At 36.4% G+C, this 24,909-nt stretch overlaps 1 protein-coding gene across 5 annotated transcripts in view; it reads left to right on the forward strand.

The window, feature by feature from the left end:
• OXR1 (oxidation resistance 1) overlaps positions 1 to 24,909 on the forward strand; it is a 488,540-nt gene that overhangs the window by 178,561 nt on the left and 285,070 nt on the right. The window contains exon 1 of one of the 5 annotated variants that reach the window (XM_054497490.2): positions 224 to 346. The exons of 3 other annotated variants lie outside the window; for them this stretch is intronic. In XM_054497490.2, the coding sequence (XP_054353465.2) occupies positions 321 to 346 (26 nt within the window). In that variant the 5' untranslated portion in view covers positions 224 to 320. Of the gene's footprint in view, positions 1 to 223; positions 347 to 24,909 lie in introns of those variants that run through there. One more of the 5 variants, XM_054497495.2, reaches the window with a different exon arrangement.

A 24,909-nucleotide genomic window follows, 5' to 3' on the forward strand; every position in this document is an offset into this window, starting at 1 on the left:
CATACAAAGAAAAATACACTTCCAGAAGATCTTTCTCACATACGTATCTGAAGAGTCATCGTATTTAATACCCCCCTTCGTTGTACACACCAAACGGCATATTCTTTGGGTGATAACAGCTTGCTATGTGGGATTTGGGTCTCTTTTTGCCTTAGATGTTGGTCTGATACTAGCCCCACCCCCCAACAGCCGGGCTCCTGGCGGAGGTAGTGGGTGGAGCTAGCGAGACATCTAGTACGGGGCTCACAGGTAACAGAACTCTGATCAGATCCGCCCTGGCTCCCACACAGATATAAGGTTGCCTGCCTGCCTGCACAGAAATGACGAAGGACAAAAACAGCCCAGGGTAGGTGGGATCTATCAGCCTCCATCTGTTGTTACTTCCTGTGTTATGAAGAAAACGTTTCCTCGTTCCATTATAAAATAGCTCTCTGATTTCTGTGCAAGTGAGAAATCAAATCTTTGTGTTTATGGGACCAAACAGATGGATTTCTGTTGCCATTTTGTTCCTGGCGAAGTGGGACCGTGAACAAGGCAGACTGCCAAAGACATAGGTACTAGAGAAAGGGAAAACCCTTCTGATATGTTTGCTGTGCAGTATTCATTGCATACTATCCCTTTCAAAGTCATAGTTCTTCGTTTTTAAATGCGGTTTTTCCTAATTTCAACTTGGCACCACCTATCATTTATGAACACAGTTTTATTGTTTGGTGTAAGCGGTTTTAAATGGCATAGGGAGATAATCATAATTTGTATTCTCAATTAAAATATATTAAGCACTTATATATTTCAGTATGTTGTATTCAGCTTAAATATATTTAAAATAATCTAAAATTACTTGAAAAAAACAGAATCATGAAAAATGTTGTCTGTATTATTCTGTGAATAATAGTTTCAACCACTTAATATTTTAAACTAATAATAGCATAGGTCTAGCAACAAAAAATAATTATTGGAAATTCTTATTTTCAGTTGTTACCGGCATAGACCTCATTACAGGAATAGACCTCATTGGCCTTGGTAGATGACCAGGTGCTCTTTTAGAAAATCAGTTAAAACAAAAGTGCAGAAATCTCCCGCCCCCAGAAGCAAACTACCTTTACTCATGAATTCTCATTATTCCTGACTGTAAGAATGCATTTTCTTTTTCGTTATTTCTGTCAGATATAGATAACATCATTGATGTTAACATCATTTAAATTTCAAGATTATATTATGCTCTTATATAATTAAAGCTATTTTGTTCTCTGGTATAAAGTTTATAGGTGGGCAGGTGAGAAAAACACAATTTTTGAAAGTTGAGTACTTAACCAGATTACTTAATTAGCACCCTCTTCTGCCTGGCTTGACATTTATAGTTGATCATGAATTTGCATCTCGGAAGCCAGAAAACAACAATTATCTGGAAACTTAATTTAAAAAATATAAATTTTGCCTGACTTACATTTTAGGGGTTGAAATTGCCTTGTTAAGAATTAACCTTCCTCAGCTGATGTTACCCCGCTGATCACTTTTGACTCTTCGTTTAATTATAAGAAAATAACTTGCAGTTCTTCTTGCCTCCCTTCCATCAATATTTAAACAAGGAAAAGCATCCATAGCTCTGAGCCAAATGCAGCTAGCTACATAGAATATGGTTTAGTCACAGAACCAACAGAGTTACCAGAAACCTTAGCAAGTTATTCCTTTAGAAGTAGTCCCAGATACAACACCACTTCTACTCAAAGCCAAAGTTATTGTTGAATGTAGGCTACACACTGTTCTGTACGCTTTGCCTGTATTAACGGCATCATCACAACCACTCCTGCAAAGTTTGTATTGTTATATTTCCCATCGTAACTGATAGCATACTGAGGTAAGAAAAGAGTAAGCAAATTATCCAGCTCCACGCAGCTAGTAAATGGTGATGGTAGAGTCCACAGAAGCTTGGTAATAGATTTCTTAAAAATCAAAACAAATCCAATCCCAAATTACTTGTTTAAAATTCCTTTTACATTTCCTTCATTAGATATTCAAATTACAAAATGTGTGCATATTGATACAAACAAAAGAAAAATCTTAATGATCCCACATGAAGAGGATTTCTTTTACTTTTCTGTCTTTTAATTTTTTTTTGCTGTCCCTTGGAGTCAGTAGGGGCCACATCCCCTTTCTAATCCTACTCTCCGGGCATGGAGAGCACTTTCACATTTTTCTTCATGCCTGCCACATGTATGCTGTCTCATAGGCATGCATACTTTTAAACAAAAATAACAATATAAACATTACTCTGAAATTTGATATTTCATCAAGTCGTATATCATAGTGCTTACTCCAGGCCAGTAGAGTCGTAGCTGAGCTTGCAATGGTGCATAATATTTCATGTGATGAATGAACCATAATTTATTCATGCAATGATGGATGTTCAGATAAGAGAATGATCAATTCCTTGAGTGTTTTAAATAGACACCTGACAGAAAGAGTGAAATGAGCTAGGTGCTTTTACCAAAGCTAAAGTCTGATTATGAAGACGTTCCTCATAACCCTGCAATTTCTTAGTTATTAAATGATCAAAATTATGCCTGGCTACCTCCCAAGTACACATTTCTTAAATTATTCTTTATCACCTGAAAGAATGTGGTGAATCTTTTCATGTTTGTCCGTGTAGTATTTTCAGTTTAGATTCTTTGTAGCAAAGTGGAAGGAATTGGGTACATTTAATATTAAATTTTTGTTGTTGGAAAGGGAAAAAAAAACACTAACTTATTGCAGTTCTAAATTATGGTTTGAAAAGGAAAAGCAAAAGCAATCAAAATATGAAGCAGGAAAAGAGAGGCAGCTCTGAAATCAACACATTGCCTAGGACATTCTCCCTAAGAGTCTGCTCTTCTTGGCTGATGCAGCAGCAGTGCACTGTACACAACAAACTGCCAGTCCCAAACTCCTTGTAGTGCCAGCTAGCATTCCAAGTAAAACAGAGCAGACCTTTTAAAGCCACCTAAGTATCTCTTGAGCATAGGAGTATGATTCCTTAAATGCTCTTATATTTTCATTTTACAGAGCTCTGAAAGAGGGTGTTTTTTTTTTAAGTTTTTGTTTTAAGGCAAAGCAAAACTTTGGCACTGATTGATAATTTGCCTGTGTACCTCAGAAAAGTAATTCCTTTCTTAAGAACAAACAGCTTATCTAGTCATTTCCCTAACTTTTCTTGCTTCTAGAACTGAAGCAAATTTGCTAATTTGGTAGTATTCTGTCAAGCAGCAAACTGTGATATTCAGTGAAGTTCTCACTGCAAATTGGGAACCGAGAAAGGATATAACACATTCTTTGCACTCCTATAGAACCTATCAAGGCTAGAGATGTTGAGCCTGACTCTCTTAACAGCTCCAGTGTCTGAAACAAATATTCTAATGTCTAAATGAAATTGTGCTCATTCCCTCAGGGTTTAGTGTAAAACAATATGCTCTTGAGGTGAGGACAAGAAAGCTGTCACCTGAGCACGTGAGTTTTCATGTTGATACTCTGAACATTTCATTCTAGACTACCTGGAATCAAGGGCCACATCTGAGTGTGTGATATTTGCAAACAGTTTGGCTTATTATCATTGCAATTGGAAATCTTACAAGCATATATACTGTCTTTAATATATATTTTATTTATACAGATGAATTATGCCCATTTAGAAACAAAAAAGTTATCTGTAGAATACATTATAGTTTTCATTCTTATACATGGATCAGAATAGGGTTAAGAATGTGTTCTTTTAGCTTTGCCATTTTAAGCAATTTTGTATACACATAATCATTCACTTGGAAGCCAGTTCAGTTTCAATTTATATAATGATTGTTTTTAATTTAGAATAACAGGAAATTTTCTTTTTTTTCTTTCAAATGTTAGTTTTGATGATGTTGAAGTATGCTGGTTGAAAACTTTATGATTTTGAAATAGCACAGAGACAGAGGCATTGCGTTGCTTGATATAGTATAAGATTTTGATTGTTTTCTAGAAACATCGTCTCTGTTGAGATTAGCAATAAAAGTTTTAAGTATTGTGCATATATTTCCAATTTGGTTCAACATACATTTCTTTAGCTTTTATTTTTTGCATGTCCCTTGACTTTTTTTAAAATAAAAATATTCAAAAATGAATAAAACATGATTCCTGCTCTCCAGAATTTTACAGGTTAGTGGGTGAGACTGAGAGTTACATGCTTAAAAACAAATATGATGTAACAGCAGGAAGGCTGCTACTGCTCAAACAGTAGGAAGTTAAAAACATGAGAACGTGAGATGATTTGGGGAAAGGGAGCATATTTGACTAAATGTCCACTGTGTGCTCAGTTTGGGGTCCCAGAGGCTAGCTGACATATTGTATGCAGGACACATGGAACATAGTCTAGCTCCTAACTCCATCTGCATTTGGTTTCTGTCTGGTAAGCTCATGTGTAATTACAGACTCAGGACAAAGAAGTGGTTAATTCTTCAATGGTAAATTAAATATGATACAAGATGGAAACTGAACTCCACAAATACCCAAAAGAGAAGCATGATATTAGCTGAATTTTTTATTCCATTGCATTTTATCCATGTATGAACTTAAAGACAGCACTATCTTTTAATTTAGCCTATAAAAATTTCAGCAAACCAAAATGTTTGTTAAAATAACCATTAACCACATATATATCCAAATATTCATTATATGTATAAAATTTCTTTAAAATATCATGCTCAGAAATAGAGTTTTAATTAACAGGAAAATTGTTTCATATCTTGTTATCTTTACCAAAAAATAAAAATCACCACCAACAACATTCTGTATCTATGGATACCTTTTCTTTCTGTTACGTCAAAGTGCATCATGGAATTATTCTGAAAATAGGGCCACCCACTCTACTTGATATTGGAATTTTAAAGAAACAAAAGTTTAACTTGGTCACCAATTTACTGCTGCTAGAATTGTACTTTATGAGAACATTTCAAATTAATTGCATCCTTAAACTAGGGTCACATTTGAAATCTTGTCCTTTGCTTTTTGTTGTTTATTTTGAAACTTGTTGAAAATTCTTCCAGGATTGTTTCTATGTGGAATCCAATTTAGAGTACATTTTAAGGGCCTTTTTAAAAAACGTAAAATGAAACGTAGGCAATCCTTTAGTGGATCTGTCCTGTATTAGGACTAAATTGAAACCTTTTAATAGATGTAAGGCCTTTTGGATTATCTGCCCCAAACCTCTCCCACTGTTGATAGGCATATTGTACTAAGCCATAGCCATATATTGAAAATTGCCCCAAATGTGCTCTGCTCTTTCTCACCTCTTTGTTTTTGCACAAGATTACCTCTGCCCAGGATGCCCTTTCTTGCATTGTATAAGAATGTACAATGACTTCCTTGTACTACTTCCTCAAGTGCCTGGTCAGATGTGACTGCCCCTTGGAGATCTTTTCCATCTCCAGTGGTGCTGTGTACTTTGAGCTCACCCAGTTGGTTTTACTGCACATAGTCACATTGGTGTCATCACATCACCCATGGATCTCTTTCTCTCCCTCACCTGGGAAGACTATTTTCTTTGTATTCCCTGGGCTTAGCATGGTGCCTTGCCCTAAGTGTTGGGCTAATCAAAGGTAAAGTATATGGATCACTTTGAAAATGAAAAATATGTTTGATGATAGAATAGCTCTCAAATGCTTTAGTATATTTCCATCAATGTGAAGGCAGTTGAAATTGTCTGCTGGATTTCTTTGATCATGAACTATGAGCAGTAGGAATCATGTTGATTAAATTCTCTTTTTTCTTTCTCTGCCTGTGACCATGCCTTAATTCAGGCCCTCATTATATCTCACACAAACTATTTCAAGACTTTTCTAACTATTCCTCCTACCACCAGTTCCTTTTCCTGCCTTCTCTCCTATATGCCACTGCTAGAGCTAACTTCCCTCAAAATGTGTCTGATCACATCACTCCTGTTCTTAAACTCTCATGGTGGCATCCAATTATAATACATCCAATTATAATACATAGTCCAGGCTTTTCCGCCATAATTCAGGACCTGAGCCTGTAAACACTGTAAGATGTGAGACATTGTCATGTTTTGCCCACTGTTATCGCCTCAGCATCTAGCATAGTACTTGGCATAGCCTAGGTGCACAATACACATGGGCTGAGTAGCCCATTTCATCAAATTGAAGATGGTGGTGATCAGAAAACACACCATTATTTTACGTACTGCTAAGAAAAAAAAAATCTGCCAATTAAACTAAGCCACAAAGCATTCTTATTCTTTGAATTTTTATTTTATTCTTATTGAAAAAACATTTTTATACTTCAGGAAAAAAGATTTTATTATATGTCACTCTAATGCATAAATAAAAGGGAAACATAAGAAAAAATACATTGGTTAAGGTAATTATTACAACTTTACATTTTAAGTTTGACCTTTATGAATTTCTTTCTACCTGCAAATCATTGAGATTTGTGTTTTTCCACACAGTATTCTCCATTTCAACAGGAGTATTAGAGTTGAAGCATTTCTTAAAAGAGTGATTTTAGGCAAGCGGGTTGCCTGAGCTCAGGAGTTTGAGACCAGCCTGGGCAACACGGTGAAACCCTGTCTCTACTAAAATACAAAAAATTAGCCAGGCGTGCTGGTGTGCACCTGTAGTCCCAGCTACTCGGGAGGTTGAGGCAGGAGAATTGCTTGAAGCTGCGAAGGGGAAGTTGCAGTGAGCCAAGATAGCGCCACTGCACTCCAGCCTGGGAGACAGAGCGAGATTCTGTCTGAAAAAAAAAAAAGAAAAATTATATATGTGTATATATATATATATGTATATATGTGTATATATATACACACACATATATATACACATATATGTATATATGTGTACATATGTATATATGTATATATACATATATATACATATATAATTTAAAAAGTAATTTTATTTCAAGTTGCTGACACCTACTTTGCAAGTTTTGATGTCCATGTATAGGTAGTGACAACATCAAAACTGCTACCCACCCAACAGCATCTTCATTTCAAAGGTGTTAAAATGTTAAAAAATAATAATAACTAAAGTCTGTCTCAGAACTGACGATATTAATTATCTTATTCATGGAATCAATGTATGGTATTTTTAGTCTGTCCCCAATATACTCTTCCAGTTTCCTCTTCCCACTACTCAATCCCTCACACTTTTACTCCAGACTATGAGATTTTGTGAACTGGGGCAGATACTTTTTTGACTCTGTGATGTTGCATTCATTCCAATGTAATTGCCATCTTCAAGCCTTTCTTACTTCCCCAGATGGACGGGGTCTCTTCTGCCTTGCCACCCTCTGAGCATTTTGTGTATACTTATTTGAATACTTCTCACAATTTTTAGTATGCATGTTGAAAGATAAGAACTAACACTATAGTACTTTTGTCTGTACCCTTGCTGCTTGCACACAGCTATTATTTGATAAAACTTGATTAAATATAGTTTGATATATTTCCTTCCTTTTATTTGCTTATGGAGTGATTTAGAGTTCCAGAGTTGTCCAGGGAGGACTTCTGTTACTATTGCTTTTATATGACTTGGTGCCCTTGGTCAAGCATCATTTAACAAAGGATTTGTTATTTTGAGTTAGTCAGAATATTTAAATTTTGTGTTGGCCAAGGCCCATGTTTTACAAAATAAACAAATAAAAAGCTCACTAACCCAATATTTTTGTGCATTTCATCAGAATTGAACAATCTATTTGATAAATGACAATTTACATCTTCACAATTTTTACACTAAAATCATCCCAGAGACTGGAACCTAAATAAGACAACTAAAAGCAATTACAGAACTTTCAGGAGCAAGTGTCAAGTCTCAGTTGAAATACTGTCTATTGATAAAAACATTAGCCAAGGTCAAATGCATGTCCTTTAAAACTGTCTTCTCATTTCATTACTGAGTGTTAAAATTAAGAGTCTGTGTCTGAATTCCTGATGTTAGTCATGAGTCATTCTATTTATAGATGTTAATGTAATTCTCAAAGAGATGCCAACAAAGGAACAGGTGATGACCCTGTAGAGCAGTGTTACTGAAAATATTGTCTGGTCCGATCAGTCACCTGGGATACTGGGCAGAAATGCAGCTACCTGGGGTCAGACTCATACCTTTGGACTCTTTTGACTCCCAGGATTCTGAGTAATTCTTAAAGAAAAGGAAGTTTGAAAGCTTGTATTTTTAGATTATGATCCATTGAATCTGATACCACGAAAGATGTATTTAGTGTTTTCCCAATAGACCTAGATTAATATCCAAATTCCAATAGAGCTCTTGCTTCTGGACCATACAATTCAATGCTGTTTAGTCACGTAATTCAAAAACTTTAAAAAATATTTTCTATAACATTTTTATAACTAGTTTTTCACTATTAAATTCTGTAAACTTAATGACATTTCACTTCAATCTATACAGGAAGTTAATAACTTTTCCTTTGAATAGATAGAAGAAAGAAATAAAAAGAGATCATTTTGTATTGTATGCTTTCCAGCAGAAATGATCTATGATATAGAATTAAATAAAAAACTTTTTAAAACAATTCAGAGTCACTGCAAGCACTCAGAGAGATGTGAGTCATCATAGGTCAACCAGAGGATGAAGATATAGCTGGGAATAGAATGAAGATATTGTCTTTCTGTCCCTTACCCACTTGCCTGCTTCCTCCCACAATTCAAATTCATTCATTGAGTCATATGACTGTCTCATAGTGTTGTTGTTTCCTGAATAGCTTTTTATTAAGGATTTTCTGGGCTTCTAGTATATTCAGCAGAAGCAGAATTAACATTATTTATCTTAAAAAAGCATTGGATTATTTATGAAATAAAAAAACTTGAAAAAATGATCAAATAATGGATTTTGATACATCTAGCACCACTGTCTTGTTTTATTTTTATTGATAAAATAAGTATGTTGGAAATTATTTAATGCCATCAATGTAATTTGAAGAAGAAACAAATGGAATCTATCTTGATGAGCAGCTGTTGTGGGCTTTTTTTCTCCATACCATGATTTCACCTACATGTTTTCTTTGCAGCTTGCGTAACCTATAGAATATCCATCCATGATAACGTAACAATACATTGGCAGCTATTTGATTACCTTTTGAGCCTTGTTAATCCCTCTGCTCAGCTGTTCTTTGAACTGGTCATGAAATTAAACATTAAGTCCCATGTCAAACAAAGGAATGATAGATGAATGGAGACTCAGGAATCCAGGAGACCAAATAAAGAAACATGTGTGTGCATGTGTTTGTGTGTGTTGTATGTGTGTGTGTTCTTCCTGTAAATTCCAGTTGCATTTATTATATGCGTTGTACATAATAACACTTCATCAAATTGACCTTTAATTAAGTGGCTAAGCCATCTGAGTGGCATTATTGTTTAGACAGTTCTCATCAAAATTTTTAGTAGTTCTCCATTTCTTAAGCTAGAATTTATTAGTTGAATGCCTACTTATGTATTAAAGACATTTGATAAATACCTCCAATGTGCCAGTCAGTGTGCCAATCACTATGCTAGGTACTGGGATTCACTGGTGTGCAAAATAATTACTTTGGATTAGGTCACCTTTTATTAAAAGATTAAGGCTGTTGTCCCAGAAGTGGGTTAGTTAGTTGTCTTGGGATAGTTTTCTGATAAAAAGATGATTTTGGTCCCTTTCCCTGCCCTCTCTAATGTTTTCTTTACATTCTACCTTCTGTTATGGGATGATGCAGCAGGAAGGCCCTCACAAGATGCTGGCACCTTGATGTTGGACTTTCTAGTCTCCAGAACTTTGAGAAATAAATGTATTTCCTCTTTAAATTACCCAGACTGTGTTATTCTCTTATAGCAACAAAAGCCAGACTAAGACAGAAAATTGGTACCAAGAGGTGGGGCTGTGCCATCGTAACTACCTGAAAATGTGGAGGCAGCTTTGGAACTGTGTAACAAATAGAGGCTGGAAGAATTCGGAGGAGCAGGCTAGAAAAGGCTAGATAACTGTAAATGGAGCATTAAAGACAATTTTGATGAAGGCATAGAAGACAGGAGCTGTAGGGAAACCCAAAATCTTCTTAGGGATTATTTAAGTGGTTGGTCTCAGAATGTTGGTAGAAATATAGACAGTAAATGCCATTCTGATGAGCTCTCAATTAGAAATGTAGAACAAGGTATTGGGAATTGAAGGAAAGGCCATCCTTCTTACAAAATGGCAAAGAAGTTGGCTGAATTGTGTCCATGCCTGAGGACTATATGGAAGACAGAATTGAAGAGCAATAAACTAGGATATCTGGTGGAAGAAAATTTTTAAGTAAAATTTTGACAGAGCTGTGTAGCTGCTTTTAACTAGTTATAGTAAAATTCGAGTGGAGAGAAATGATTTAAAGACTGAGTTTATAGCTAAAAAATAAGAAGAACAGAAAAATTTGGAAAACTCTCAGCCTGGCCACATAAAGAATAAAAAAGCATGTTCAGGAGAGAATTCTAAGGGTCTGACCAAGCAACTGATCACTAAAGAGATTAATATGGATAGAAGGAAGCCAAGTTCTATTTATCAAGATAATGAGTGAATGACCCCAAAGGCATTTCAAAGATTTTCGAGGCAAGCTAGGAACTTGAGGGCCAGATTTCCAGAGAGGTTCCCTTAAAAGCTCGATATTTGCTGCCCAGGTCTGCCATGGGACTCTGCTCCCTGCATTCTGGTGCAGTGCTCCTTGGCTGCCCCAACTGTGGCTCAGTTGGGCCTAGATGTGGCTCAACCTGCTGCTCTGGAAGGTACAAGCTGTAAACCCTGGTGGGTGTCCACATGGTGCTAATTCTACAGACATGCAGATTACAAGAGCTGTGGAAGTTTGGCTTCCTCCACCAAGATTTCAAGGACTGTTGTGGATAGCCTAGGGGCCCAGGAAGAGATTTCTCACAGGAGTAGAGTTATTGCAGAGATCCCCCATTAAAGCAATACCTAGTGGAGCCATGAAAGTGGGGCCACTTCCAAGATCTCAGAACTGTAGAACTACCAGCTTGCAGCATCAGCCTGGGAGAACTGGAGGCATGAGACTCTAACCCAGGAGAGCTGCTGGGTGGACTGAGCCCAGCAGTCCCACAGGGGTGGGACTGCCTGAGGCCTTGGGAGCCCAATGCCTGCCTCAGTATGCCCAGGTTAATTCTGGAACTATCAGGCAATGTTGTTTTCCCTATTAGGTTTTGGACTTACTTGGGACCAGTTAGCCCTTTCTTCTTGCTTAGTCCTCCCTTTTAAAATGAGAATGTATACCCTATACCTGTCCTGTCATTGTTTTTTGGAAGCAGGTAATTTGCTGACTTCACAGGCTCATTGGTAGAGAGAAATTTATCTCAGGATGAATTATGCCTTGAGTCTCAGCCATATCTGATTTAGATGAGACTCTGGACTTTGGACTTTTGAGTTGATGTTGGAATGAGTTAAGACTTTTGGGACTGCTGGGATGGAATGAATGTATTTTGCACTGTTAGAAGGACATAAATTTGGGGAGCCTGGGGTAGAATTCCGTGGTTTGAACATAGCCCCCAAAGTTCATGTGTTGGAAACTTAATCCCCAATGCAAGTGTTGGGAGATAGGGCCTAGTAAGACGTGGTTACATCACCTCTTATTAAAGAATTAATGCTGTTATTGGGGAGTGGGCTAGTTATTGCGTTATTGGGTGCCTGATGAAAGGGTGAGTTTGGCCCCCTTCCCTGCCCTCTCTTATGTTGTCTTCTCCTTCTGCTTTCTGCCATGGTATGACACAGCAAGAAGGCCCTCGTAAGATGCTGGCACTGTGATTATTAGACTTCCCAGCCTCCAGAACTGTGAGGAATAAATTTATTTTTTTATTAAATATCCAGTCTGTATTTTTCCATTATAGCAATACAAAGCAGACTAAAACAAGCACATTACCTATAAACAAAGCTAGCATACTCTTATCTGAAAAAAATAGTTACTTCCTTCTAAAATCTAGCTTCTAACACAGGTTAGGAAAAATCTTCTTTATTCCTGTCCCCATCTACAATAAGCTAACCATTATCTGTTCTACACAGGAGCTCTTCATTAGAAGGAAGGCAGTCCCAAATCTTAAAAAGCCCAGGACACAGCATATCTGTTGTTCCTTTTGCTTAATATGTCTGTCATGATATAGCCTCATTTATAAATTTCTGGTGCTTCCTATTGCATCAGCTGCCACACTGTGTACTTATTCACTAATTTCATAAAAGACACTCCTTATACTAAAGGCTGTCAGAAAGATGATACATGGTTAACTCTCATTTTTCATTAGGTATCACAAGCCAGCACATGCTACAATCAAGGGGAGATGGAGCATCCATACATTTCTCTTGCTCTGGGTGTAGAGTGGACTGTTGAATGTCAACTCCTCACAGTCACTTATTCATTAATTCATTTACTTGTTTTAAAATAAAATGTTTTTTGAGTGCCTGCTTTGTGGAAGCACTGTGCTAGGTACAAGAGATGCAATAGTTGACAAGGCAGAGATGGTCCTAGCCTTAGGAATTTCAGTTTGTCACTTGCTACTCATGTTAAATTTACTTTTAACACCATTGCTCTCAATCACTGACTTCTAAGTTGACAGTTACCCAAGAATAGATCACCGAGAATCTCTTTACACCTAGAAATATCTGTAAAGACTTTGATTACACCATCGGAATCTGCCCTATCCTTTAAAAGGGGCCATTGTCAGTTTCCATGCACAGGATTAAGTGCCTTCATCTTTTTATGTATGAGAAACATGACTCACAATACCTTATATTCTGCTTCCAATTATCTAAGGACTGCACAGAAGACAATGAGGTGGATTCTAATGAGACACAAAGACCTGTGTTCTTCTTCCTACTATTCCATTGCTTGGTACTTGGAAAGTATTTGCACCAAGTAAAGTGATGCCTTGGTTTCAGAAGCAGCTCTAATGGTGGCTAGGGGCTTAAAAGTCTCTAAAAGTGGCTGTGCCTCATGCCTGGGCAAAACCAGGTTCACTGCTGGTGAAACAATTTGTAGAATATTGTCATTTTATAAAAGTAAGTCAATAAGCATTCATCTGATGGTATGTTTCAAAAATTCTGGGCATGTTCTCCTTAACATGTCTCTCATTAAGGAAAAGACTTTCTGTAAGGCAAAATTGTTCCCTGTACTGAGAATGTACTAGCCATGTACACTGGTCTAAGACAGATGACTGATGGATGAGCCAACCATAGACTAATATGAAAAGGATGTTTTACAGCTATTTATATACATATGTAATTACATATAATTGGATGATATATTTCTATATTATAAGTTATATATAAAGTGCAAGTAAGTTAATGGGCACGTGTATATTAAATTAAAATCTGTTAGTTATATATTTTATATTTATATATATTTAAGACATGAAGAGCTGAACAAGCAGATGTTTAGCCTGAAGGAAAGAACACTAGGGGGACATAATAGCAAAGCATGTGTATTTGTGTATCTGTTTATTCAAGAGCAGTTACATTTGTCCTGTATGGCCTCAAAAGCAAATTAGGGCTAGTGGTTTGAGATTATGGGAATGGATTTTAGCTACTATGAAGAAAAATTTTCTCAAATTCAGATCTGGCTAGAGTAAGAGTAGTCTCCCCTGGGAAATGGTGAGTTCTCTTTCCTTAGATGTACTTAAATATAAAAGAATTCTAGAGAGGAATTCGCCAGGCTCAGTGGCTCATGCCTATAATCCCAGCACTTTAGGAGGCTGAGGTAGGTGGATCAGTTGAGGTCAGGAGTTCGAGACCAGCCTGGCCAACATGGTGAAACCGCATCTCTACAAAAATACAAAAATTAGCCGGCCATAGTGGTGTGTACCTGTAATCCCAGCTACTCAGGAGGCAGGAGAATCACTTGAACCCAGGAGGTGAAGGTTGCAGTGAGCAGAGATCATGCCACTGCATTCCAGCCTAGGCAATAGAGTGAGACTGTCTCAAAAATAAAAATAAATAAATAAAGGAATTTTGGAGAGGAATCAAGCATTGGGAATGCAGTTTAAATACATGGCCTTTAAAACTATTTTAAGCCTGGAAATACAGGATTCCTGTTGATTCTCAGTTTCTTTATTTGTAAATTGACAATAATATTACCTGTCTTGTCACCTGTAGATTGTTGTGCAGATCGGAACAGATAATACGCGCAGTGTCACAAAAATATAAGGAATGAGTGTTTGTATTGCACCAAAGGAAATTACTCATTAATGAGTGTGAATCAGATGTGACTAATACCACAGGTTATTCATTATCATCTATAAGAAACATTCAAATTAAAACACCTAAAGATACAACATGAACTTGCATTTTTGAAACTATGTTTAGAGAAAAGGACACTGACTCACTTTAAAGGGACTTGGATTACTAATGGATTTATTTCCATTTTGTATTTAATTTTAGTCATTTGTATTAATGTCTTCTTTTTCTAATATGTTTAAGATGATGGGTGACCTTACAGACTGGTTTTTGTTGGTTTATTGGTCTGTTGGTCTGTTTTGTATGTCTTACATTAAAGAAGTTATGGAAAAGGATAATAATCTGTCCCAGAAAATCCTACCTCTGCAAATAATTTAGCAGAATTAAAAACGTTTAGAGAACTTAAGTTAGATTTCCCAGATTTATGTATTCACATTCCTATAATAGTTTTTATTAAACTTTAAAAGTTACAAGGTTTACCTGATTGTTATGCTTCAGGCAGCGCACAGATGTATAAATGAGATAATATGTTGTTCCTCTTAATTGCTCTTTCTGCATTGAATATGTTAGTTTGTTTTTTCACCTCTGTTTAAATCATTACCCATTCATATGCTCATCAATTCCTGGGTGAACTTTGGGAAAACACTTTGCTTCTTTGAATGAATAGTAAATGCAACACAAGACCTTGGATAAGCTATTTAAAAGTCAAATAAGAGCCTCTGAAGAATGAATCAGTCAGCAGAAACATTATCATGGTGAAGACATTTCCTACTTTTCTCAGCATCATCATTTATTTTGTTTTCCTAAAACTAATTAATATATTCAAAAGTCAACAAAATTTTACCTATTGATAATGTGCAATAAAGAGAAACATTTGCCAGAAAGCACTGCATCAGGAATTAGAAGACCTGGTTCTGATAGTTGCTAATTTTGTGACCTTGGGAGATGCATTCACTTCCCTGAACCACATTTTTTCTCCTGTGTTCAAGAGAACAAATAATGATCAACCTACCATATCTTGAGGAAGGATCAGTGGGGACAGTATAGATAAGTACACTTAAATTATTTCTGTAGTTCAGTAGTAGTAAGTGAAACCACCTACATTCTTTCCAATAATAACAATACCTAACATTTTTATAATTCTTTATCTATTACACCTAATTGTTTATTATTTCCATTTTATAGGTGAGAGATCTGAGGTTCAGAGGGTTTAAAATGATCTATCAATATCAACCAGCAAATGGTTGACCCATAAGTCACCTCACTCTTTTGAGTGAATACCTGTTTCCCTAAGCCCATATTTTATACACTTTGGAGAAACAGAACAGCAAGCCAAGGAGAACACAGAAAAAATTGTTGGGAGAGAGGCTGGTTGTCAGCCTTAATAAAGCTCGATGCTCTCCTTACTTAAATGACTCTTTCATGTGACCTTCAACTATAATAGTATTCTAAGTGGAGTTAAGAAGAGATTTAATGGGAGGGGGGTTTATTGAATCCATTTTCAATGTAATGCATAAACATTTAGTTTTTCTCTGTTAAGTCAGGTATCAATTGAAGGCAGTATTTCTCAACATGTTAATAATTGTGCACGCCTCTCAAATAAGAAGAGTTCTTAGACATGTTTTTCATAATCTCCCCTTAATAAAATGTTAATAACTCAAATATACTTCATGTCTATTTATGTTCTTTGGCCCTTTGGAGTTCCTGAATCATTATGCTAAGATTTTTTTCACCCCAGGACCTAATTTTGTATGATGAGAATACATGATGGAAGGCTGAGCAATGTATCTCTGCTTAGAGAAGTGGCATAGATGTTGGGAGCACAGCGAGGCTGTATCAGTCTGTCTTGATTCAAATCCTAGTTTAGCCACTTACCTGCTGTGCAACCTTGCTCAATTACATATCTGATCTTTGTCTAAACAAGCCTATCCATGAAGTAAGGATTCTAAGAGCAGCAGCCTCATATTGTTACTCATATAAAGTGCTTAGGACAACACTGGCATTTAGGAAAAGCTCAATAATTGCTTTTTGGCTATATTATAGAATCCTGATTTAGAAATAGGAAAACCTGAGCTCTAAGCCTGACTTATCTGTGTAGTACAGAGTCAATTATTGCTCAGAGCCTCAGTTTCTTCATAGATACATAATTGATTTCACTCAAAACTACAGATCCTTCCAATTGCAGAATACAGTTATAGGGCCTCATCTATTTATCTCTACAGTTAAGTGAACTTACCTATTTTTTTCTGTTACTTATTTATTAATTTTCTTTTAGCCTATGAATTTCTTAAAATCTCTGATTATATTCTCATAGTTTTGTCTTATTGTAGCCTACTGACCTGAACCCAGAATCTTCATAGAAATATACTGTATTCCACAAATATTTCCTTTGGAATAATAATAGCAGTTATGCTTTAAAAACATTTTCAAGCCCAATATTGCACTAATCCTCAAAACATCTTGTGATGGAGATATTTTTATTCTTATTTTATGATGAGAAAACTGATACCATAGTTAATGAAGTGAAGTCAAGCTATGAGGAAGGAAATCCAAGTTGTCTATTCCTAGACTGAAAATATTAATTAATTAGATATGTGCATCTGTGAGAAGAGGCTTATTGCCCCCGTGACAATTTTTTGGCATTAAAAAATGCAAAAATTGGAACAAAGACATAAAGAAGAAACTATTCATTTCCTGCCTTCTATTATGGTATTTTTTTTCTCTTCTTCCTTAAGTGCAGGAGCTTTCGACGTGACAAATGTCAGCCTATCACAGCTATCCTTAGGAGATATCCCCAGGTTGCTTGGCACTAGTGCAGTAGAAGTAGCAGTGAGACAGACTCTTAGCAGTCAATCCATCTGCCTTTTCTGTTATTGACTTCATAGTTGTTGAGTGGCAGATCTTACTTATCCTGTAGCTGGAAGAAATATTTTTAAAAAACGTTCATTTATTTGATGAGTATTTATTGAGCACAAAGCATATCTCAGGCTTCATTACACAATAACCATGGACTGTCATCTCTTATCTGTTCCTTGTTCTGTATCACTGAGGATGGGCCTCTTATCTGCTGTCACTACATTTATACTCATTCATTCATTCAATGAGCATTTATTGAGTAGTTACTATATGCTAGGTACTAGGGATAAAGTAGTAAGGAAAACAGTTTGATCAAAGTTCCTGCCCTCATTCCAGGAGGAAAGGGGAGATAAGCAAGATACCTTAATATATAGAGTATGTTAAATAATTTTCAGTATTAAGGAGAAAAATAAAAAACGGAAGGGGGATGTAAAATGTTGGGTGGGGTGACATTTGAAATGATTGGCCATGGAAAGCCTCAATGTGAAGGTGATTTGGGATCGATACTGGAAGGAAGTGAGGGAGTTAGCTGTGGATGTCTGGGAGATGAACATTCCCAGTGGAAGGAACGTAGGTACAAAGGCCTGAAGTGGGGGCATGCCTGATGTGCTTGAAGAACAATGAAGAGGACAATGTGTTTGAAGTGGTGTTATCAAGGTGGCAGGAGGGGTGGAGGAGTAATAGGAGTTGAGGTCAGAGAGGCAATAAGAGGTCAAACCATGTACAGCCTTGTAGTTCATTGCAGAGACTTTTGCTTTAACACTGATTGAGATGGGAAGCCACTAGAGTTACTGAACAGAAGAGTGATATGATCAGATTTACATGTTAACATGATCATTTTAGAAGCTGTTTTAAGAGTAGACTAAGGCAAAGCAGAGAGACCAGGTAAGAGATGCTGTTGACTTGGGCTACAGTAATGGTAATGGGAGGATGAGAAGTAGTCAAATTATTGATAAATTTTGAAAGTATACGCTGCAAGATTTGATGAGGGACCAGATGTGGAGTGTAAGAAAAAGAGAAAGAACAGGAATGATACCAGGGTTTTTGTTTTCAGTAACTAGAAGTCTAGAGCTGGCATTAGCAATATGAGAAACATCATGACCTGTCAACATCCTTTCTCTTATATTACTAGATTTAGAGTGGATAACTTCACCAACTTGAACATAATGGCAGGATACTATTATAATACTTTATCCAAGGGAGAATTCTGAGATTGGTTTCTATTCTTCAGTATTCCATGAACTAGCCATGGGATGTATGATTCAACCACTTACTGTAAGTCTCAAATTTATTCATTTGCAAATGAGACTGACTCAGACATTATCTTCTCTAAGAAGCCTTCTCTAATATCACTGTCCAAAGAGTATTCATCAATGTCTCTACTGACCTACTTCTATACCTTGTATAAACTTCTAATAGTCCACATATTTTGTGCTTGATATATCTGTTTTCCTTACTATACCATTTGGTCCTCAATTGAGTCTTATAAGTTTTTGCATCCTGTGTACAGCAACACGTTAGACACTTAAAATCTTAATTTACATGATTTCTGAATTTAATAAAAAGATGAACATTTGTCATTGTTTCATGAAATTCAGTGTTCATAGTATAATCTTAGAAAATATTATAGAAGTAGAAAGGAAAAATTAATATTATTGTTTTGAAATATGGATTATACCACCCAGAGTCACTTTTTTTTTTTTGTGGGGAGAGTGTGGCAGACAAGAGGGACTTCTTTTTCAATGCCAATTCTTTTATCCCTAATAGTTTACATTAAACTAGTGTAGTTTGATCATGCTCGTGATTATTCTTCAGAAGTTAAACCTTTAACTTAGAAATTACATGGTTATCTTTTGATTTTTTGCTCTCAATTCAAGAGTTTACATCTTATAAACTTAATTTATAAGAATGTAATGTATTTCCAATTCAGTTTACATTTGTTGACTTCCCTCCTAGAGGAAATACATTTTTATAATAAGTATAAATGTAGAAATAGAATGATGATGAAAGGCTCAAGGCCTGCCACGAAGAAGATCTACAGTTTGCATCATACAATTTAGTTATACTGGAAAACACATACCACAGTGTTGCATCATGGAAGAGCCTCAACAGATGTCATTTTTCTGTATACAGACAATATCCTCATAATGGATATTGAATACATGTAAATATATGCAAAATACAACCCTGATTAAGCATATTAAAATATACTATTGATGGCTAATAGATATTTTTATTTGATATTGTACAGCTGATAAATGATGATACTTATTGATTACTTACAACATACCTGCTATAGTACTTGGTATTTCATATTTGCATCTTTATTCCACAACACTATAAACTAAGGAGTATCCTTTCCAATTTTTAGTTAAAGAAAGTTGCTCCTAGTGATAATTTCAAGTTTTTAGCCCAAGTCTGTTCCCAAAGCCTGACATTTTTTTCACTTCCAAACTACCTTCTAGAGCATTTCATCCACTGTTGAGAGATGAGATGACCAAGACGTCTAAGGTCAGGTCACCAGCTGAAATCCTCTTTTCACTTGCTTCCTTCATTCTGTCTAGTTTAGCAAACAACAAACAATTATTATCATGTTCATGAAGAGTGGGCTTGTTTGTACTAATATTTTCAGGGCTAGTCTTGGTGATGTAAGCTGTATTCTTTGACTATATTGACTGAACTTGAATACTTGCTAACAAATATAGTAGTGGGATTCATCAGGTCTCAAAGTTGCTTTTACCCTATTTGCAAGTTAGCCTGTCACTGCTTCATGGATGACCACAAAGAGCTTTATTACTGGTGGCTTGATAGGCAGAATGACCCTCAGCCTAAGTCCTTGCTTCTGGTCTCCATATCTCACGGGGATGATCCTGATGGAAGCTATACTTACAAAAGAATATTGAGCTTTAGAAATCCACTCATTTTATTGTAAGCAGTAAGCAAATATGCTCTTTGTCTGGAAGGGTGACATTATCTCATTAATCAAGATTGTTCATGGCAAATACACTCTGAGAAGTGGCCAGGGAAAGAAAAGCTAAGGCCTTACTTACATGCTTTGCACTCCTAATGAGATGTGTAGGAGCACAAGACATCCATGGAGGATATCTCTCCCCACTGGATTCTTTTATTTCTGAACTTCAAGAATCTAATCTTTCTTAGAGACAATGTTGACAAATTAGTAAAACCATAATTTCAAGTATCCAAATAGTACAGCTACCAATGGCAAATAGTAACATTTTGCTAATTATTTCTTTGTGTTTAGATATTAATCCCAAATGGCCTGAGTGATTAAAATTTAAATTAGGTTAAAGTATGAGGGACAAGTATGTTTAGAGCGAGAAAGAGAGTGACAGAGATGGAGATGGATGGATAAATTTTTGATCCATTAGTCTGTGGTGGTAATGATTGTGGGAATGAGACAGGAAGATAAGTAGCATTGTGTATTTATTCATTCTTTATCTATTTAATGACAAATATTTGTCCAACACCAGCCCCCATTCTAGGTCTTGGAGAGAACAGCCATGGACAAGACCAACAAGGTCTTCACCCTCAAGGAGCTTACATTTTAATGAGTATAGTAAGGAAACAGACATGCAAACAGTAAATAAGATCAGAAAGTCACAAGTGCTATGAAGAAAACTAAACAATTTTTACTTTAGTTATCATGTTCCCAGAAGACTTCTCTGAGGCGCTAACATCTGAGCGAATATGTGATTATTAGAAGATAGCTATACATATACTACACCCACACACACACACACAAAACAACAACACTTCAGGATGAGTAAGTATTCTAGGCCAAAGGAATACATAGTCAAAGACTGTAAAGCAGAAGTAAGCTGGGTATGTTTGAAGGAGAACAAGTATGTCAACGTGGTGGAAAGAGGGTGAACAAGGGCAAGATTAAGAGGCCGTGGAGGAAAAGCAGTAGTCAAGGGGATGGTCAGGTAGTATCTTTGGGGAAGTCATGGTAAGGAATTTTGTTTGTCACTGAAAGTTTTAAATTATGGTGTGATATATTTGGATTTATGGTTAATATGGGCTACACTGGCTCCTTATGGCTTGGATTGTGGAACGGATTGTAGTTGGACAAGGAAGAACACAGAGAGTCTAATAATGTTTGCAGAGCTTGAGCCGAGAGAGTACATTTTAGGGATTATTTCATCATGAGAGACAAAAATATATTGAAGTTAGTTGAAACAACAAAGAATTTATCGTAAGGAGGATAGCTCATGAAAATCAAGGGCAGAAAGGTAGTCAGTCACCATAAGAAACTGACTGCATATTCCTTTTGCCTAGAATACTTACTCATCCTGAAGTGTTGTTGTGGTCATTGTTTGTTTGTTTGTTTGTTGTTGTTGTTGTGTGTGTGTGTAGTATATGTATAGCTATCTTCTAATAATTACATATTCACTCAAATGTTAACACCTCAGAGAAGTCTTCTGTGAACATGATAACCAAAGTCAACAGAAAGCTATCAGGAACCAAGGGATTCATTTGTATTCATACTGTCTTTCTCTTCCTCCTTCCCTCCCTCCCTTCTTGCCTATAGACTTGCTCTGCTTTGGTAATCTATGGCCAACCAGAAGTTCTTCAGCTCCACTTTACGTAATTTCCCAGTCTTAATGCATGAGAATGGTTATATATCTTCCCTGAATCTATGTTGACATTTCACTGAAGAAACTCTTCACTTGATTTGTCCTGGGCCATGTGTCTACTTCTGATCCAATTGGCCAGAAATGAGCTGAGCTAGAATACTTAAATTGGGATGGCAGGAGCTGTGAGAGCACAGTTATACATACAAGAGCATGTACAGTATTGGCTTATAGCTCAATTAATTTCTGCTGCAGCTATAGAAATATAAAGGAACAAATGTATTGGCTGTTAGTAGACTTGAATGCTTGGCTAGGGTTAACAGAAAGTAACAGGTTTTGAGTAAGCAGTACAATTTAGTCAAGTAAATGGGCAGCTTGTGATTAACAGTGTCAGTATCATGAGTTGTGTAAATTAGGGATCCTCAAGGTCTCCTTTGGTGTTCCCACCTGTAGAAAGGTTAAAACAAAAGTGATATTCAGAAACAGGCAACAGATATATCTTACGGTATGTTGGTAAAGCCTGAAATAGGCATCTGGAGTGACAAGGGTAAAATCAGGTTGCAGTAATAAAGAAGTTGGTCAGACAGGTCTGTAGACCTCATTGAAGAAGGTGAGTTTAAGCAAAGACGCAAATGAAGTGAAACAAAGGCATGAATGAAAGACACAAATGAATCTGCGAAACAGGTATCTGTGGGGGAAGCATTTTAGGCAGGGCAAGTAGGTAGAACAAAACTCCTTAGGTAGGAATATACTTGATCAGTTTGAGGAGCAGCAAAGAAGCCAGAGTGGCTACAGTGCAATGAGTTAGTGAAAGAATAGTAAGAAAGAAAGTCAGTGAGGTAATGGAGTTGGAGGAAGTATCTCGTGATTGGCCTGTAGGCTCCCTGGACTTTGGTTATTTTTCAGAGCAAAGGATAGCCATTGCAGGACTGAGCAGAAGACATCATCTGTAAATACTAAATTTTCTCATGTAAAACTATTAAAAGTACGTACATCCTATGAAGTTTGTATATTAAAAACCAGAAGATGCACTACCAGAAAAATATAGTGGAAACCATTCTTCCAGTTATTTCTGTATTTTGAATGTAGAGCTAAGTTTTGGTGGCAGATTGGAGGTGAGTGTGAATAAAAGAAGGAAATCAAGAATAAGTCCAAATATTTTGGCCTGAGCAACTGAAAAAATGGACTTGCCATCAACCAAGATGGGAAAGACTGTGAGGTAGAACAGTTGGAGGGAAATAAAAGTTTAGTTTGGACATGTGAACCTTGTGATGTCTGTTAGGTGTCCAAATGGAGATGCCAATAGGTTTTTGAGACTTTTGGAGAGATCTGGTCTGGAGATAGAAGTTTGGAAATTGTTTGCATATAAATGGTATTTAAAGCCATGGCTTCGCTGAGGCAGTAAGTGTAGATAGAAAAAAGGGCAAAGATTGCCCTGGGGCATCCAACATTAATAGGTCAGGGAGAAGAGGTGGATCTAGCAAAAGAGACTGAGAAGAAGTGATCAGTGAGGTATATGAAAAGACATATGAGTGTGACGTCTTAGACATTAAGTGAAGGAAGGGTATGAAGGAAGAGGGACTGATAAACTGTGCCATCTGCTAAGGTAAGGACTGATAACTGACCATTAGGTTTAGCAATGGTCATTGCTGACCATCGGAGGTCATTGCTGACCTTGATATGAGCAGTTTTGGTGGTATGGTAAAGTGAAAACTTGACCAGGGTGGATTTAAAAGAGAATGAAAGAGAATTAGAGACAATAAATGTGAGTCCACGCTTTTGAGGTGTTTTTTGGCAAAGGAGGCACAGAAATGGGACTGTAGCTGGCTGGGGAAGTGGGATCAAAAGAAAGTATTTACGAGAGTAAAAACAGCATGTTTATATGCTGATATTAACAGTTTAGTAGAAAGGGAAGGGTGGATTATAGAGGAGAAAGGGGAAATTATTAGAGCAATGGGCTTGAATAGATGATAAGAAATATTATCTAGTACATAAGTAGATGATTAATTTTAATATTAATAATTAGCAATAATTTATTTGAGAAAGTGTTTCTCTATTAATTGCTTAGAGAGTTTTTCATCACTCTGCTCAAAAATCTTTTGTAGCAGCCCATTGCCTACTCATTCCAGCCTAGGAACCTCAGCCCAGCAGTCAAGATGGTTGTACTCTGACCTCAGTGTACCTTACTGGCTTCATTTCCTTCAGTTCTCCCTCCTGTGCCTAAGTTAAAGAACTTTTGCATTAATCTTTGTTTCTTTGTGTATTGCATGCGATAGACTAGGTTATTCAGTAACCATAGACCTGGTGCTGAAGCTACAATACAGCTAGATTGCATTCTAGATTGTTCCCAATGTTGTTCCCATGTTCAAGGGTCTCATGTATATAAGGCATATACCAAGCTAGTGCTTCTGATTTTAAAGTAATAAGAGATTTTTTTTTAATTTGCTCTGAAGGCAATTCTGAAAGATAAGTTTCAAAAATATTTGAAACAACAACAGAATCACTGGGGAATATTAAAGCTACATACTTTTATTTGGTCTTTACCATTTTATTTTGAGATAATTTTAGACTTAGAGGAAAGTTACAAAAGTAGTCACAGCATTGACATATGCCCTTTACCCTGCTTCACCTAGTGTTAATATCTTACATTACCATAGTTCAATTTATTGAAATATGGAAATTGGCATCGATGAAATACTATTAATTAATTTACCAACCCCAAGTAATTCCATTAGTTTTTCCACTACTCTTTTGTGTGGATTAGGATCCGATTCAGGATCCCACAACGCAGTTTGCTGTTATGTCTCTTTAGTATGCCCTAATCTGTGTCAGTCTTTCCTTATCATCCAGGACGTTCCCATTTTCGAAGAGTAAGGGTCAGTTATTTTAAAGAATGTTTGAATGATGTTTCCACATCACGGGATTCAGGATATGTAGGAGAATACTCTCTGGAATATATAAGCCAGGATGCATTTGTGCAAAAAGTAGTAATATGTTATAGGCAAACAATATAATCTTAAAGACCACATTTTAACAGTTTTGGGCTGGTTTTTTTCTCCAGGTTAAATCTACTGAGGATTTCCTATTCACAAATAAAAAGGTGACTCAGTAAATGCTTGAAAGTATGAAGTAAAAACATACTGTTAGGTGCTTCAGGAAATACAAGGAAATATATGACATAATCCTTTACTTCAAATACTGTACAGTCAGGCTTAGGTGACAAGACATAGAAAATATGTTCATTGTTA

The sequence above is a fragment of the Pongo pygmaeus genome, chromosome 7, assembly GCF_028885625.2.
Source record: "Pongo pygmaeus isolate AG05252 chromosome 7, NHGRI_mPonPyg2-v2.0_pri, whole genome shotgun sequence".
In the NCBI taxonomy this organism is placed as follows: domain Eukaryota; kingdom Metazoa; phylum Chordata; class Mammalia; order Primates; family Hominidae; genus Pongo; species Pongo pygmaeus.